Source organism: Oncorhynchus mykiss, chromosome 7, assembly GCF_057628025.1.
Source record: "Oncorhynchus mykiss isolate SJ-2025 chromosome 7, ASM5762802v1, whole genome shotgun sequence".
NCBI lineage: Eukaryota > Metazoa > Chordata > Actinopteri > Salmoniformes > Salmonidae > Oncorhynchus > Oncorhynchus mykiss.
The window spans coordinates 34,849,489-34,868,227 of record NC_143028.1 but is presented as its reverse complement, the minus strand read 5'-3'; the positions used below and the strand labels follow the sequence as shown (position 1 = coordinate 34,868,227).

The following is an 18,739-nucleotide window of genomic DNA, read 5'->3' as shown; positions in this document are numbered from 1 at the left end:
ACAGTAAGAAACAAACTTTTGAGCTCCACAAGGGTGCAAGGCAGGGCAGAACAGAGCTGTGCTAAATAGACCAAATGAAAACAAACCATACAGACAATTCATCGGAATCACGTGCAGCCTTGCCCCTACACAACCTTTAGACTGTGCCCAGATGCAACTCCACCAACCCCGCGCCAACCAGACAATGTTCAGCTGAACCAGGCCCCTAGGCCGGCCCGGCACATCTATACATGGTACCCAGTCAGACTTTATGCCGTTCCTCTGGCCAGAGAAACGCCCTCTTCTCCCCCAATGGTTCCGGATGCTAGAGGTGAGGTGGTTGGGCCCCTAGATGGGGAGGGAGGTGGGCCAGTCTTTAGATCCGACGAGAAGTCTTACTGGCGAATTCAAGTGAGGAAATCGGTGGCTGTGCTGACTACGAACTGAGGCTGGAGAGCTGAGTGGCGATGAGAGAAGAGGACAGAGTTATTGGTACAACACACATCTAGGAGCTTTAGTTCCACCAAGTAAGGGATGTAACTGTTATTGTTCCCCTTACACCGCTCTCTCACTCTGGGCAAGTTTGCCAAGCCACTATTGTCGGCAGGTTTCCCTGCAGTCTGTCTTCTTCTCATTTAGCACAGGAGGTGGGGCCATCAGTGGCGTCACCAACGAGTCTCGGACCAGGCACGTTCCTGGACAGGGAGCTGTACGGATCTGGATATCGCCATACAGAAATGTTTTGATCATTCTCATTGGGCCTTAAAAATTGAGAAACTATCCTGAACCTTTCGGTATGTTGTCTTGTGTGGCTTTTCCCTTTCCCTATTTTGTACCGTAGCAGTAGTCAGAGGGGTTGGCAGAGTAGAACAGGGCAGGGTGGGTCACATTGTGTGCCGCACCAGAGCAAGATTGTAGTCTGGGAGGGTAACCTACCTGAGGGGAGGCTTTGTGTCGACATAATCCGGGAAATCATGCAGTCTGTGTGGGAAAATGTGTCTTATCCATGTTAACCCATGCGTTTAAAATTAAACTTACCTTGAGCATACTTGCCTGTCCTGGCCTTCTGTGTTGGGGTTGAGTGCTGGAGAACATTAGATCCTGTGTTGGATGGAGTTAAAAGGTGTTCACACTAAGCTGTGACATAGACAGGTCTGACTTTCTAAATGTCTAAACAATTGAATTGGCCGCAGATGGATGACCAAAGACAATTGGATGCACCTGAGCTGAATAAGGCGTGGGATAGCAAAGGGGTGAGAAATACTTACAGCACCAGTCAAGTTTGGACACCTATTCATTCAATGGTTTTAATTTACTTTTACTATTTTCTACATTGTAGAATAGTAGTGAAGACATCAACTAAGAAATGTAGTAAACAAATCAAATATATATTTTAGATTCTTCAAAGTAGCCACCCTTTGCCTTGACAGCTTTGCACACTTGGCATTCTCTCAACCAGCTTCACCTGGACTGCTTTTCCAACAGTCTTGAAGGAGTTCCCACATGCTGAGCACTTGTTGGCTGCTTTTTCGTCATTCACGCCATCACTCTCCTTGGCAACCACAGCCTGGTGGTGTGTTTTGTGCCATTGTCCTGTTGAAAAACAAATGATAGTCCCAGTCCCACTAAGCGCAAACCAGATGGGATGGTGTATCGCTGCAGAATGCTGTGGTAGCCATGATGGTTTAAGTGTGCCTTGAATTCTAAATAAATCACTGACAGTGTAACCAGCAAGGCACCATCACACCTCGGGCCTCCATGCTTCATGGTGGGAACCACGCATGCAAAGATCATCCGTTCACCTACTCTGCTTCTCAAAGACAGAGGTTGGAACCAAAAATGGCAAATTTGGACCCGTCAGACCAAAGGACAGACTTCCCCTAGTCAATGTCCATTGCTCATCTTTCTTGGCCCAAGCAAGTCTCTTCTTATTGGTGTGTCCTTTAGTGTTTTCTTTGTAGCAATTTGACCATGAAGGCTTGAACTCTGAAGCATTTATTTGGGCTGCAATTAGAGGTGCAGCTACCACTAATGAACTTATCCTCTGCAGCAGAGGTGAGTCTTACTTTCCTGTGGCAGTCCTCATGAGATCCAGTTTCCTCATAGCGCTTGATGGTTTTTGCAACTGCACTGGAAGAAACTTCCAAAGTTCTTGACATTTTCTGGATTGACTGACCATGTCAAAGTAATGATGGACTGTCGTTTCTCTTTGCTTATTTGAGCTGTTCTTGCCATAATATGGACTTGGTCTTTTACCAAATAAGGCGATCTTCTATTTACCACCCCTACCTTGTCACAATACAAAAGAAATTCACCAAATTAACTTTTAGCAATGCACGCCTGTTAATTGAAATGCATTCCAGATGATTACCTCCTGAGGCTGGTTGAGAGAATGCCAAGAGTGCAAAGCTGTCATCAAGGCAAAATGGTGGCTACTTTAAAGATTCTCAAATATTAAATACATTGTTTAACACTTTTTTTTTGGTTACAACATGATTACATATGTTTAATTTCATTGTTTTGATGTCTTTACTATTATTCTACTATGTACAAAATAAACCCTGGAATTAGTAAGTGTGTCAACTTTTGACTGGTACTGTATGTAAATAAGATTTAATTTTCAATAAATTTGCAAATGTTTTCACTTTGTCGTTATGGGGTATTGTGTGTAGATGGGTGAGAACATCAATGTAATCAATTTTGAATTCAGGCTGTAACACAACAAACTGTGGAATAAGTCAAGGGGTATGAATACTTTCTGAAGGGCTGTGATAAATGTGGCAGTGCCATCAAGTCCTGCAGGTTACATCCTACATACAGTATTTATTTTCCTTTGGTAGCTGATATTAACCCATTAGTCTATCTTATACAAACACATTGAATAACAGATTCACTACATGGAACAGACATCCCCCCCTCCTCCTAAAAAGGTTGTTCTTAAGTGTCTGTCCTATATCTGAGAGATATGAAAGATCAGGAAACATGTATTTTTAACATGTTTTTGGTACTAAACAGTTTCCATATGTACAGTACTTCCATACATTTCCCCAACTGGTACCGGGGGACCTTCAGACTAGTCTTGAGGCCTGTGGGCATCCTAGAGCAAAACAACCAACATGTTCGTGAAAGTTTCACCTTTCCACAGAGGGGTGTATATACATATTAGTGTATATCCTAAAATTGTTTCCTGATCTTATCTCTCAGCTTTAGGACAAACACAGTTGTTCAATGTAGTGAATATGTTAATCAATGCTAAAGTATGGGCTATTTTGGGGGGGAATAATTTGTAAAAAATAAATATATATTATACAGCAAAAATGGTCCTTTAGTATGACCTTCAAACAATTCCATCTAGCTTAGGTGAAGAAGGGCAGAAGGTCATGTTGGATTCAGGGCTGGCCTCCAATTTCCCGGCAGCATCGACAGCCATGGCCACAAGGCCCTTATGTGACCATAATGCCCCCTAAAAATGTATCTTTCCTCAGCCAACAATATGAGCACCGAATGTTGAGATTGCCAAGAGTGTGCAAAGCTGTCATCAAGGCAAAGGGTGAAGAAAGGCAAAACCTTGAAGAATCTAAAATATATTTTGATTTGTTTAACACTTTTTTGGGTTACTGCATGATTCCATATGTGTTATTTCATAGTTTTGATGTCTTCACTATTATAATACAATGTAGAAAATAGTAAAAATAAAGAAACTCTGGAATGAGTAGATGTTCTGAAACTTTTTACGGGTACTGTATATATTTTACATTTTTATTTTTAGCTCGCGTAATATAATTTTAAAGTGCATTATGGAGGCAAAAAACAAATGTAGGCATTAATAAATGCATTTCTATAACTTCCTAAATGTTTTTTACAACAGTGGGGAGTGCCAAGATGGAGGCACTGTGGCTTGAACACAGCTCCCCCAATATGTTATCTAGTGATTAAATCATTGGTGCAAACATGGGTGTGAAAATACATTATTTTTAGGTGTAGATATCTCACGATTAGTGCTATCTGGGATCCCTGAGTCGTCACTACCCGAAACCCTAATCCCAACCGTAACCCCTACTTTACCCAAACCATAACCCTTACCTAAAACTAAACCAGGGTTTCCCCAAACTCGGTCCCCCAAGGGCAGCACGTTTTGTTTTGCCCTAGCACTACACAGATTCAAATAATCAACTAATCGTCAAGCTTTGATTATTTGAATCAGCTGTGTAGAGTTAGGGCAAAAAAACAAAACATGCACCCCTTGGAGTCCCGAGGACCGAGTTTGGTAAACGCTGCACTAACCTTAAACACTTAACCAATTTAAATGCAAACATCATTGGGGTGACGTCAGAGTTTGACGTCCCTAAGGATGCCGTATTGCAAGGACCTATATCTCACCAAGACAACACGTCGGAATCAACACATTTATAGGGAAGGAAACGCTAGACAGACCGTTGTAAAGTGGTGAGTAGCCTACTAGCCTACCTACGATATTCTATTATTTAATGTTGTCCAGTGACATATTAACATAGGAAATGGGTAATGGCACTGGTAAATAGCCAACTGTTCAGGAAGAAGTGAGATCAGTATTGCGTAAAATACTATGACCGAAGAACTGTTCTGAATGTTATGGAATTTACTGTATTTGGACCCAATGTTGTGCTAATCGTGCCTGTAGCCGGATATCTGTTGGCTACAAAGTTAATTATTTCATGAAACAATTTAAATCATGCAGACTTTACTTTAGGCTGAGCATTAAAAGTGAAACCACACCAACCAGAACAATATACAAGACAATTCTGCGAATGTGACATCTCATAATGTTAAATGAAGAACATTTATAAATCTAGACAGTTTTACAGTAGTGAAGATAATGCTAATGATTTGTTTTCTATCTATTGTAGATATCCGTCATGGAGGTTACAGAGAAGGTGGTGCCCAAAAACGCCCAGCTGCTATCTCTTGGCCACAAGGACACTTGTCGCCTCTTGGAGGTGTATGTGAAGCGCAGCATCAGTTTAAATGATGGGACATGTGAGGACCAGAGGTCACCAACAACGCCTCAGAAGTGGGTGACACTGTCAGAGAAATGCAGAAGTGTCCGCCGGCCTTCTAGTGACCCCTTGATCACCTTGGAGCCCAGCACACCTGATGAGGGCATTGCCAGTAGCACACCACCTGATGAGGAAGTTGTTATACCAAATGTGTCTCTAGTAGAAATCCCTGGACCTGCTGACATTCCTGAGATTGAGACGTCTACTGAACTGGAGAATAAGTCTAAAAAGGGCAAGAAGAAGAGCAAAAAGACCTCTTTCTGGAAAGGTTTTCTGGGGTTTTTCTCTATGAAGGGGAGTGACAAGAAAGACGAGCAGGAGTCTGGCACAGAGAAAGATGGACAGTCACAAGGAACCTTGCAGAAAAAGAAATCCATAAGGCAAAGGAGCTCCATGAGGAGACTATCTCTGAGAAAAATCAAGATTGACAGCCACAGAGGGTCTGTGAAGAGACCATTGGCTTTGGACAGGGCCAAGACCACTGACATAACTGGAGTTGAATGTAGGTTTGTGAGGACATGGCACCCAAATCCATTATCACACACTACTGTGTGTTTTCTTATTATTGTCCTTTTGTTCAAACAGGATTTTGTGGATTTGCAATCATTTTAGCGTAAAACCCTTAAGGGGGGGGGGGGGGGGGTAGATATTGTGACACACCCCCTTAACTCAAACAATGCAGGCATTATCCTGCATTATCTTAAATAATTTTGGAAATATAGACCTGTAAACACAGATACAGCAGACGGAAGAATCAACTATTCCTATTTATGATGAATGTTAACTTTTTGGTAGCTATTCAATAGGATTGTTTTATTATGCTAAATAGATTTCGGACTTGGACTCGATTTTAATGTTTTGGGAATTTGGACCCTAGTTGACTCGGGGCCCTAGTTGGTAGTCCAGTTATTATATAGTTATTGCATGAAAAAAGACTGCAAAGGCAATGATCGTTCTTGTTACTTTTTTTTACAGCGGTTGAGAGTGTGGGGCCTACTGACTCGTACTATGAGAAAGTTTCAGAAGAGCTGGAGAAGATTGTGCACGAGGTGAAAGAGACAGAGGCAGCTCTTACAGATGGTAAGTATCAATGTGCTTATGTGTATTGATGTCTTTATATATTCACACTAAAAATGACACATTCTATAGCAACATACACATTATATATAAAGCTGTAAAGGTCATATAATACAGCACATCACACAAATATGTTACTGTCTAATGTAGAGTTACTACAGGTAACTGCCAAAATAATGGAAACACTTGATTAAATGAGAGACACAAAGTATTTTGAAAGCAGGTGCTTCCATGCGGGTGTGGTTGCTGAGTTAATTAAGCAATTAATATCACATCATGCTTAGGGTCATGTATGAAAATGCTGGGCAGGCCATTATTTTGGCTACCATGACTAGGATGACAATGCCCCCATCCACAGTGCACGAGTGGTCACTGACTGGTTTGATGAGCATGAAAACAATGTAAATCATATGCATGGCCGTCTCGGTCACCAGATCTCAACCCAATTGAACACTTATGGGAGATTCTGGAGCGGGGCCTGAGACTGCGTTTTCCACCACCATCAACAAAACACCAAATTATGGAATTTCTCATGGAATAATGTTGTCGTATCCCTTCAATAGAGTCCCAGACTCTTGTATAATCTATGCCAAGGTGCATTGAAGCTGTTCTGGCTTGTGGTGGCCCAACAAACACCCTATTAACATTTTTTTTTTTGGTTGTGATCCAGGCTGTATCACAACCGTCCGTGATTTGGAATCCCATAGGGCGGCGCACAATTGGCCCAGCGTCGTCCAGGTTTGGCTGGTGTAGGCCGTCGTTGTAAATAAGAATTTGTTCTAAAATATATATTTTTCATTTCTTTATTTTGGCAGTTACCTGTATGTTTACCTACTGTGTGTTTTCTATCCATTTCTTCCAGAGGATGTCATAAAAAGGATCATTGTTCTGATGAAGCAGCAAGGAGACCTCATTGATAACAAGGTTTCTGTTTATAACCTACAAAAAAAGATTGCATTTGAGAAACTTAACACAGTCTTTCTTTGACACTCAATGCATCTTTCACATTTAGCATAGCTTGCTATAGGCTGGGTACCAGTCTGAATGTGCTAACATTTCACTTCTTGTAATCTGTCATATGCCAAACATGTTTGGTAAATTACACAGACTACAAGAAGTGGAATGTTGGCATAAAACAGGTCTGGACTTTAGTCTAAACTTGCTATTTCCTAATGGATAATAACGTATTATATTCTATGGTCATGAAAGTATGTCCTCTCTCCATAGCTGAAGGAGAACCCCAGCTTGAGCTCATTCTTCCAGAAGCTGTCCTACAGCACCTTCCAGCAGTTAGCTGATACGTACGTGGAGACAGAGACACCTACAGGCCAGAGCCACCAGACACCACACACTGCTGGATCTGGGCCCGTCAATGCCCCGGAGCTGGTCAAGCTGGCCTTCACTCTGGACTTCACAGCCAGGGTGGCCTGTCTCTCCAGGCATTCCAAAGGCCACATCATGGGCCTGGGCCACCGCTACTTAGAAGACCGCTTCACTCAGACACAGGTAACAACACCAGAGGCGAGTCAGACCTTTTTTTCCTCTTCTATTCAAATGTATGTGATTATGTGCAAGTAAACTAAACTAGAGGTCAGACACAGGTTTTCTTAAAAGCTATAACATGTTTCCCACCCAACTAGACTAGACTAATGACATTTATGTTGCTTTTCAGGTTAATCCAGATCAGACGTTGCATAACTATGACGATCATAATCATTGATACAACGTCACATGCAAAAAAAGACTGCAGGGGAAACGGAACATTCTTCGTGGTGTAAAAGCACACGGCGTGCTCCTTGATTCCTTGTGACACAAATGGAATAGATTACTTAAAGATGACTGAAAATGAAACCCAGAGGCAAGTCATGAAGGGAACATCACACACAACACGTATAGTATGCCTTGTACCTGTAAATCTACACTAGGGCAATCTGTGTAATTACTATGTTTACAGGTTAGTAAGTAATGGAAATGCAATATGGAGTTCTTACCACATTTGGTACACTCTGTATTTATTTACCTAAATTATAAAATATAATATATGCCATTTAGCAGGCGCTTTTATCCAGAGCAACTAATCATGTGTGCATACATTTTACGGGAATTGAACCCACTATGCTGGCATTGCAGACACCATGCTCTACCAACCTACTCTACAACGGACCACTAGGGATAGTAAGTACTATGTACTGTAACTGCATTCACTAACTACCCTGGTACAAGGTTATTACATTCTTAATCCTGGTTCTGGGACACAAAGGTGTGCATATTTTAGTTTTTGCCCTAGCTCTACACACCTGATTCCACTAATCAAAGGTTTGATGATGAGTAATCTAGGTGTGTTAGCTGGGGCTGGGACAAAGCTGACACCAATCAGGCCCTCGAGGACTGAGATTGCCTACCCCTGTAGGGTAATGCCTTGTTTCTGGAAATTATACTGAGGACCCCTGTACCTTTCACCTGAAAGAATAAGAAAATCAAGCTAATGAACAGAACTTTATGTAGCAATATTTCTAGGAAGTATAATATTAACCAAAAATATAAATGCAACATGCAACAATTTCAACAGTTTTACTTAGTTCATATAAGGAAATCCGCATACTTGTATTTACACTTTTTTAATTGAGTACACTCTTTAGTTTTATCATAGTTTTTTCAGTCAAAGGATGAACTACTAATGAAAAATGTGCAATTTTATACTGTATGTGTCAACTAAAAAAAGACTAAACAGAAGACTTGAGCATCCCGAATAATAATGGGATATTGGTGTGCATTTAAATGTGGTCATTGTGATGCACCGAGGTCACAAACTCCATTTTAGACGAGACTGATTTTATGACCAAAATTACCCTATTTACACGTTGTAGTCAATTTTGACACTAGAATAAATGTTTGACTCATATTGTTGCCACATAGGCCGTTTTCAAAGGGAATGTTTTTTTTTTTTAGGGTCAGTCGCTCTTTAACAGACATTCCCTGACAAATATTTGGGCACAGAGTTTCTAAACCCAGAGGCGCAACATCGTAAAACTTCTGGGAATGCTTGCGATACAGACCAGGCTGGGGTTTGAGAAGTCAATGAGAGAAGTTTAAAAATCTGAAGGCATAACCCAGATTCGAGTCAATGCCTAAAGTAGTTGAACATGTTATTACTCCAACCTCATGAAAGTGACAAACTGACACATTTTCATTTATGTCAAAAACAACATATCGAAGGAGTGCCTTTGATTTGATGGCCTGCACTTGCGTATCTCGGTGTGAGATGAGCTTTATAGCGCCGATGACGTGTTTCTACGCATGAGTTTAACCAGCCGACAAGTGCGATTGGGGATTTCTATTGGAGAAGCAGTTTTAGCCTGTCCTTGATTTGGGCACACCTATTTAAAATGGCAGGTGACCTAATCAACCACATTCATTAGCTGGACCAATAGAAACATGAATTCAATTTTCTGTAAAGGTTGAGGATAAGACATCCTCTCCTCCTCCATGTGAGAGATGTGTGGGGAAGCCAGGGTCTCCTCAATGCTATGGCCAAACTCCAGTGGCAGCAGCCTCTGTCAGTGGTGGAGTTTAAGACCTCAAACAATCAATCAAATGTATTTATTAAGCCATGTTTACATCAGCAGATGGCACAAAGTGCTTATACAGAACCCCAGCCTAAAACCCTAAACAGCAAGCAATGCAGAAGCACAGCGGCTAGGAAAAACTCCCTAGAAAGGAACCAGGCTCTGAGGGGTGGCCAATCCTCTTCTGGCTGTGCCGGGTGGAGATTATAAGAGTACATGGCCATTAAGGCCAGATCGTTCTTCAAGATGTTAAAATGTTCATAGATGACCAGCAGGGTCAAATAATAATCACAGTGGTTGTAACAGATCAGCACCTCAGGAGTAAATGTCAGTTGGCTTTTCATAGCCGAGCATTCAGAGGTCAAGACAGCAGGTGGGAGAGAGAGAGGGTCGAAAACAGCAGGTCAGGGTCCCATAGACAGGTAAAATAGCAGAGACTGGAACGGCAGCATGACCAGGTAGACTGGAGATGGGGACAGCCAGGAGTCACCAGGCCAGGTAGTCCTGAGGCATTGCCCTAAGGCTCAGGTCCTCTGGGAGGGGAGAGAGAGATGGGAAAATTAGAGGGAGCATACTTAAGTTCACACAGGACAACAGACAAGACATGCCTTGACATAGACAGAAGTTACCCACCCGGCAAAGACAGATCAACATTACATTTTGATTGATACTTCATAATTGCCCACAGTTTAAAATTAACCACACCCTGAAACCCTGTAGTCAATAGTTGGTTGACATCAGGGTTAACCTGACAAAAAAAAAAAAAAGATTAATCTAACTTCAATCAGCTGTATTGATATTGTGTGATAACCAGTATGTTGAAATAATCAATGGTGACTCAATCAATTATTTCCCAGTGGGGATGCTCTTGCCAATAGCAATAATAGCATGGTGTTTGTGTGGCACCTGATTACCAGTAACTGGGATCGCTGATTTAGAGGTAATATGATTTTACAGTCAGCCACGTCTATGAGTGAAGCATGAGCTGATGCGTCTTACCTGTGCACAAAGGTTCCTCCTGGGGCAGGAGAGCTTTACAAAGGAAGGCACAACCAGTTTGACATCCTGCCACAGAGCCTTCTCCGGGACCTGGCGGATGTACATGTGATCAAAAGTTTAAACAGACATGTGTACCAATGGTAATATGGTATAAACACAAGCATGACAGAAAGAGACTTACCGGTAGTTATGTAACTAAGGGGTAGACTGTACAGAACATCTAATAATAGTTTTGCCCTAGACTAGTGATAGGACAAGAATGCTTTCCGAAGCAAAAGTAAAAGTCGCCCAGTACAATCCTACTTAAGTATCGAAAGTCAATGTAATTGCTAAAATATACATAATTTCAAATTCCTTATATTAATCAAACCATACAGCACCATTTTTAAATATGCTTTATTTACAGATAGGGGCCAGCTTCAACACTCAAGACATTATTTACAAATGAAGCAAGTGTTTAGTGAGTCCGCCAAATTCGAGGCATTAGGGATGACCTCTTGATAATTAGACCATTTTCCTTCCTATCCTGCTAACCATTCCAAAAAAAATGTTTAATTAAGACATTTGGCCAGGTTAGGAGTAGACTGACCAGGCACTGTTTGGACTGCCAGACACCATGTTGCAAGGTGCAACTAGAGTAGATATTCAGGAAAAGTTTATTTGCACTGTCTGTGAAGATAACATTTTAGAAACAGAACATTGATTACATCAAATCATATTACATTTATCCACAAGATGTCACCATTGTGTCATGAATGGCAGTAACCAATCTCTCCACCCCTTGGATATTGGTAAACGTGCCAAACACAGCAACAAATAAGAGGTGGAATAGAGTCGTCAGATCGGAACTTCTGCATGGTGCAGTATGCAGCACACCAACAAATGTGTTATTCTTAGAACTAGGGATGTAGTTGTGCATATGTAGATTTTAAAAAAACATATTGGTGTAATTTCAGTCTAAATATTTGCGGTAGTTAGACACCAAGTAAACAAAATATATTCTACCAGTTAAGTACAATTTTAAAAAATCACAAATTAGACTTGCTGATTCTAAACAATTGTGTCCACAGTAAAACTCATGCTATTCAATGAATCAAGGTTGAAAAACAGAAAACCCATGCCAGCTGTGAAATTCAGGTCTCCCAGGTGTTTCCAGGTCTTCATATCTTATAATCCCACAAGGTTTCCCCTTTTCTTGCACGACCGGCAAATTCTAACTGCCACAAAAAAATATGCAGTTCGGTACTCAAAATAAACACCATTGTTCTGCCAGACTTTAAGTTTGTCTCAGGCAACGGTCAATATTTTAGTAGGCTGCTGGCTACCGTGTTTGTGTCATTGTAACTTTAACATTCCTACAATACTGGACAGTTGTGTGTGTGTGTGTGTATATATATTTTTAAAAAGAAACTTTGGATTTCTGGTAACAATTTCAAATTTTATTGTTTTTTTCACTTCTCGCGGAAGAAAAATTAATCAAAGAGGCCGAATCCCATGTCGTCATCAGATCCCTCTTCAGATTCCTCTTTCTTCTCCTCCTTTTTCTCTTCCGCTGCAGACACACAAACACAGGTTAGCTTCAAGTTTGGGAGTCTATCCGCAAAACGCATAGTTCATTTCCAGAAATGCAATAACAGTGTCTAATATGAAGCACGAGCATTTCCCTCTAATTATGTTGTTTAATGCAATTATTTTCAAAGAAATGTGTTTCAGTCCATTGAAATGTTTGGCACCATATTGTGGAATGTGATGTGAGACAAAAGGAGAGACATGAGAGATTGATCTTACCAGCAACAGGAGCAGTGCCAGCCACAGCGCCAGCTGCAGGAGCTGCCACAGCACCACCTGCTGGCACGGAGGCCAACTTAGAGAGGCCTGCAAAGCGTAAAGGACCAATTCATTGACAGGTAACAAATTAACATGAACAGCGAATGGATGAATGACTGACGACATTTGCGCCTATATGCAATCTATACATCAAAGTAGGGCTGTCCCTGGCAACAACCCAAAAAAATCATCAAGTTGTCTGTTCTTCTGACCAATCGATGGGTCTACATTTTGTTACGTGTTATTTTCCATATATTGACACATCCTATGTGTTTTAATTAAATCAACTATATTCACTGAACTTGTCTGACGGTTTGATGAAATAATTAAGATACACAAATGACTAGAGGGAGTCCCAACCAATTGATTTGATAGTGCCGGGCTCAGACTTACTTCAGAATGTCCGTTATTCCAGAGGATGATTTGGACAGGATTTGTTTTTCCCCCAAACTGCCCCCTGTAATTCTCTTTTTTTTAAATAAATTGACAGTTATGACAGAAGCCTGGAAGTTTTTATTCTAGGCGCGAAGATACAGTATTTCAACATGTCTAGGTGATCGGGCCACATGGATAACTCTAGCTTGGTTCCCGAGTTTCTAAACCATACCGAACCATCTTTCCTATAGTGTCGCCATCATATTTGAATTGAGGAAGTGTGCTCATAATCATTGGAATATTTTAGCGATCCGCAGTATGGCCTCAATACCCTCCAGCCTTTAGATGTGAACTAAACAATGCAATTGCACTTGAGATGTATTTTAAGACAATGGATGAGCGTTAACTTACCATTTCCAAATGTTTAGCTTGGTTATATGCTGCTTTGCGATCTACTAAACAGCAAGGGTTGCATTAAATAGGCTAAATATTTTATACTGATGCATTTGGCAATATTCAATTAATACGCACAAAACAAACAAATGCATTCACTGAAAGTTGATAGGCTACATGTAGGCCATTCAAATATAGCTTATGCGCAGCAGTTAGTTAAATTTATTGGTTCAGTTATTGTTTTCTTGTGCAAATCACAAGCAACACCTGTCAAACTCAAGGATATCGATTCACACGGGGCTAGTACCATCAGAGGACCTTGGAGTTCGCAAAAAAACAGTAGGTTATTCTGGCTGGAATTGTTATTTTCCTGCCATGTATTGACAGAGTATGACAGGACAAAAATGACAGATGTGGTGTTTTGTTCAAGTGTACATAATTACATTATCCGACCTCCCCCAGTAAAACTAATCCCACCCGAATAGGAAACAATAGTGCCTAACATATAGCATATCATAATTAGAGGTTGACCGATTAATCAGGGCCAATTTCAAGTTTTCATAACAACCGGAAATCTGTGTTTTTTTTTACAACTTTATTTAACGAGGCAAGTCGGTTAAGAATACATTCTTATTTTCAATGACGGCCTAAGAACGGTGGGTTAACTGCCTTGTTCAGGGGCAGAAGAACAGATTTTTACATTGTCAGCTCAGCGATTCAATCTTGCAACCTTACGGTTAACTAGTCCAACGCTCTAACCACCTGCCTCACGAGGAACTTACCTGTTACCTTGGCTTCTTACTGCATTCGCATAAGTTGCAGGCTAGCATTAAACTTATCTTATAAAAAACAATCAATCATAATCACTATTTAACTACACATGGTTGATATTACTAGTTTATCTAGAGTGTCCTGCGTTGCATATAATCGATGCGGTGCGCATTCGCGAAAAAGCTGTCGTTGCTCCATGTACCTAACCATATACACCAATGCCTTTCTTAAAATCAATACACAGAAGTATACAATTTTAAACCTGCATATTTAGCTAAAAGAAAGGTTAGCAGGCAATATTAACCAGGTGAAATTGTGTCACTTCTCTTGCGTTCATTGCAAGCACAGTCAGGGTATATGCAACAGTTTGGGCCGTCTGGCTCGTTGCGAACTAATTTGCCAGAATTTTACGTAATTATGACATAACATTGAAGGTTGTGCAATGTAACAGCAATATTTTGACTTAGGGATGCCACCCGTTAGATAAAATACAGAACGGTTCCGTATTTCACTGAAATAATAAACGTTTAATTTTCAAAATTATAGTTTCCGGATTTGACCATTTTAATGACCTATGGCTCGTATTTCTGTGTGATATAAGTAAGTCTGATTTGATAGAGCAGCGGTAGGCAGTAGCAGGCTCGTAAGCATTCATTCAAACAGCACTTTTGTGCATTTTTTTCAGCAGCTCTTCGCAATGCTTCAAGCATTGCACTGTTTATGACTTCAAGCCTATCAACTCCTGAGATGAGGCTGGTGTAACCGATGTGAAATGGCTAGCTAGTTAGCGGGGTGCGCGCTAATAGCATTTCAAACGCCACTCGCTCTGAGACTTGGCGTGGTTGTTCCCCTTGCTCCGGAAGGCCCGCGGCTTTTGTGAAGCGATGGGTAACACTGCTTCGAGGGTGGCTGTTGACGATGTGTTCCTGGTTTGAGCCCAGTTAGGAGCGAGGAGAGGGACGGAAGCTATACCGTTACACTGGCAATACTAAAGTGCCTATAAGAACATCAATAGCCAAAGGTATATGAAATACAAATCGTTTTGAGAGAAATAGTCCTATAATTCCTATAATAACTACAACCTAAAACATCTTGCCTGGGAATATTGAAGACTCATGTTAAAAGGAACCACCAGCTTTCTTATGTTCTCATGTTCTGAGCAAGGAACTTAAACGTTAGCTTTTATACATGGCACATATTGCACTTTTACTTCTCCAACACTGTTGTTGCATTATTTAAGGCTAAATTGATTTTATTGATGTATTATATTAAGTTAAAATAAGTGTTCATTCAGTATTGTTGCAATCGTCATTATTACCCTAAAAATATTTTTATTTATTTATTTAAATCGTCCGATTAATCGGTATCGGCCTTTTTGGTCCTCCAATATTCGGTATCGGTGTTGAAAAATTAGAATCGGTCGACCTCTAATCATAATCACATCAATAAATTGGTTATAAATAACTCAACGTGGATGCAGAGGACATGACAAATTCGAAACGGGGGAATATTTAAGGGTTGCTCAGCAGGCAGAGGGAAAGTCAGATGTGGGGAATAAATCTGAATAGTTGTGGAAAATACTGGAGATCAAGAAAAAGGTAAGGAGCAAGCGCTGCCTGCATATTGTGTGTGCCAAACTGGTGCTGTATGGATTAATATAATTTCTGGCCACTTGGAACAATGTAAACACTAAACATAAGCGTACCATAATAGCAAAGGGAGTGTTATTATTATAAATAGTTTTTACGACAATTTTGAACACGGTAAACAGGAAATAAATAATACCCGAAGTTTTTTGGTAAAGCCTTTATTTTACCCAAAGCAAAAAAATGTAAAAACAGCCAAATTTGCTAAATGGTTTACTTGCCATGTCGTTGTTGTGCTCGTGGAATCAGTAGGCTATTAACTTCTTCGAATTTTTGGATAAAAAACTTTCCAGTTTTAAACAAGATATTTTGTCACGAAAAGATGTTCGACTATGCATATAATTGACAGCTTTGGAAAGAAAATACTCTGACGTTTCCAAAACTGCAAAGATATTATCTGTGAGTGCCACAGAACTGATGCTACAGGCGAAACCAAGATGAAATTTCAAACAGGAAATGCCCCAGATTTTGAAGGCGCTGTGTTCCAATGTCTCCTTATATGGCTGTGAATGCGCCAGGAATGAGCTTACACTTTCTGTCGTTTCCCCAAGGTGTCTGCAGCATTGTGACGTATTTTTAGGCATATCATTGGAAGATTGACCATTTTACACTACATCTACCAGGTGCTCGCTTGGTGTCCTCCGTCGCAATTACTGCGTAATCTCCAGCTGCGTGTATTTTTCCATTTCCCTCCGAGGAGAAACCCAGCTGCCACGAATGATTTATCATCGAATAGATATGTGAAAAACACCTTGAGGATTGATTGTAAACAACGTTTGCCATGTTTCTGTCGATATTATGGAGTTAATTTGGAAAAAAGTTTGGCGTTGTAATGACTACATTTTCGGGGTTTTTTCTTAGCCAAACGTGATGAACAAAACGGAGCAAATTCTCCTACACAAATAATATTTTGGGAAAAAATGAACATTTGCTATCTAACTGAGAGTCTCCTCGTTGAAAACATCCAAAGTTCTTCGAAGGTAAATTGTATTTGAATGCTTTTCTTGTTTTTGTGAAAATGTTGCCTGCTGAATGCTAGGCTTAATGCTATGCTAGCTATCAATACTCTTACACAAATGCTTGTGTAGCTATGGTTGAAAAGCATATTTTGAAAATCTGAGATGACAGTGTTGTTAACAAAAGGCTAAGCTTGTGAGTAAATATATTTCTTTCATTTAATTTGCGATTTTCATGAATAGTTAACGTAATGAGCTTGAGGCTATGATTACGCTCCCGGATACGGGATTGCTCGACGCAAGAAGTTAACCAAATTCGACGAAAGACTGTTCGACAAAATAAATCTTGGTTGACCAACAGCCTATCGACCAAACAAACCGACTAAATGGGATCAGCCCTAGACCAAAGCCAATCATACTATAGTGCCGAACCAAGAAGTACTGAGAAAATATCTCAGTCAACAGTACGGTTTGGGTTGACCCTATAGTGCAAATCAAGCATAATGAGCTACAGAATTGTTAACAGGATGTACGGTATGTATTGCTCCGAACCCGTTACAGATTGGCTAATGGAAACACAACCCGTTTTTGGCAATTCGTTCTTGATTCAGGTAAAAAGATTATCTTATAAAATGTCCGTGCCCAGTTGCAGGTGGTTCTCCAAAAATCAAACAATATAAAGAAACATATTAAATCCACAAAGTGAGCAGTTCCCTCACCATTTTAGCTACCAGACATCTTGCATTTCCCAACATCTATGCAGGAACTAAACATTTCTACACAATGCGGACGCGTGTGGAAGTAGATGACAGTGCATCACACAGTGCGACCAAAAACAAAGATCTACACCCATGCAAGAGGCATCTCTCATTTGATATAAAACGTGGATTTAATATCTTTCTGAATAATCTCTGGTATATACCGAATCGAGAACAAAGAAAGTATCAGCAAGAACAGATAAGTTGTAAAATTCCTTGCGATGCTTCTCATTAGCCAATCTGTAACATTAACAATTCTGTAGCTATGACCATGCATGAACTCACGAGTCAAATCAAAGACATAAGGGAAAATGCCTCACCAGCATTCATGACTTCGTTGATGTCTTTTCCATTTAATTCATTGACAACCTGTGAAAACAAATTCAGGTTCTAATCATCACCAGTTACTGTGTAAACCGAGGCCTCCATCGTGCAACAGTGTCCAAGGAAACAAAAGTAACTCAGTTTATCTTATCAAAACAGCATCTCCCTAAATGGTGCCATACCTTGTCTAGGCGCTGCGCTTCGGCCTCGATTCCAACACTCCCCAGGATGGTCTTGATGTCCTTTGAGGAGGGGCTGGTGTTGCCACCGAGCACAGCCAGGAGGTAAGCGGCCACGTAACGCATTCTGCAAGAGATATGGAGAAAAAAAAATGATTGGTTGGATTATAAACTATTGGTCTACGTGACATGCATTCTGAGGATATTCAAATTGGCCTTACCCAGAGTCCATGTGACGATATGAGTAGCCTAATTAGCAACAGCTACAGTGTTTTCCACAAGCACATGGAGTACCCAGCCAAATAGAAATAGTAAGGCAGGCTCCCCGTAATAAAAGTGTTCATTGTTCATTCAGTATTGTTGTAATTGTCATTATTACAAATTGGCCGATTAATCAGTATCTGCTTTTTTTGGTCCTCCAATAATCGGTATCGGTGTTGAAAAATCAGAATCGGTCGACCTTTAGTACAGAGTCAATGTCTAGGGGTTCAGGTTAGTCGAGGTAATTTGTACAAGTAGGTAAGGATAAAGTGAATATGCATAGATAAACAGTGAGTAGCCGCAGTGTAAAAACGGGGGGGAATGTAAACACTCCGGGTGTTCATTTGAATAATTGTTCAGCAGTCTTATGGCTTGGGGGTAGAAGCTGTTATGGAGCCTTTTGGACCTAGACTTGGCACTCCGGTACCGATTGCCATGCGGTAGTAGAGAGAACAGAATGACTTGGGTGACTGGAGGCTTTGACAATATTTTGGGGCTTCCTCTGACACGCCTAGTATACAGGTCCTGGATGGCAGAAGCTGGGCAGGCGGTGATGCAACCGGTCAGGATGCTCACGATGGTGCAGCTGTAT

The 18,739-nt window shown here is 40.7% G+C and overlaps 2 protein-coding genes across 3 annotated transcripts; one reads left to right on the top strand and one right to left on the bottom strand.

The window, feature by feature from the left end:
- Positions 1 to 4,082: 4,082 nt before the first annotated feature.
- LOC110527754 (uncharacterized) lies at positions 4,083 to 9,005 on the top strand. 2 transcript variants are annotated; one of them, XM_021609251.3, is made up of 6 exons: positions 4,083 to 4,425; positions 4,866 to 5,517; positions 5,991 to 6,095; positions 6,955 to 7,016; positions 7,320 to 7,598; positions 7,765 to 9,005. In XM_021609251.3, exons 2-6 carry the CDS (start codon positions 4,875 to 4,877, stop codon positions 7,810 to 7,812), a joined length of 1,137 nt encoding a protein of 378 aa, XP_021464926.1. In that variant the 5' UTR covers positions 4,083 to 4,425; positions 4,866 to 4,874; the 3' UTR covers positions 7,813 to 9,005. The 2 variants fall into 2 exon arrangements, with proteins under 2 accessions (XP_021464926.1, XP_090096922.1); XM_090240796.1 differs by lacking the exon at positions 7,765 to 9,005 and having other exon boundaries at positions 4,298 to 4,425; positions 7,320 to 7,717.
- A 3,069-nt stretch (positions 9,006 to 12,074) lies between these two features.
- Positions 12,075 to 18,013, bottom strand: LOC110527753 (large ribosomal subunit protein P2). Its single transcript, XM_036983248.2, has 4 exons — positions 17,890 to 18,013; positions 17,704 to 17,752; positions 12,446 to 12,532; positions 12,075 to 12,209 (listed from the first exon to the last, which is right to left on the bottom strand). Exons 1-4 carry the CDS (start codon positions 18,010 to 18,012, stop codon positions 12,130 to 12,132), a joined length of 339 nt encoding a protein of 112 aa, XP_036839143.1. The 5' UTR covers position 18,013; the 3' UTR covers positions 12,075 to 12,129.
- Positions 18,014 to 18,739: the final 726 nt, after the last annotated feature.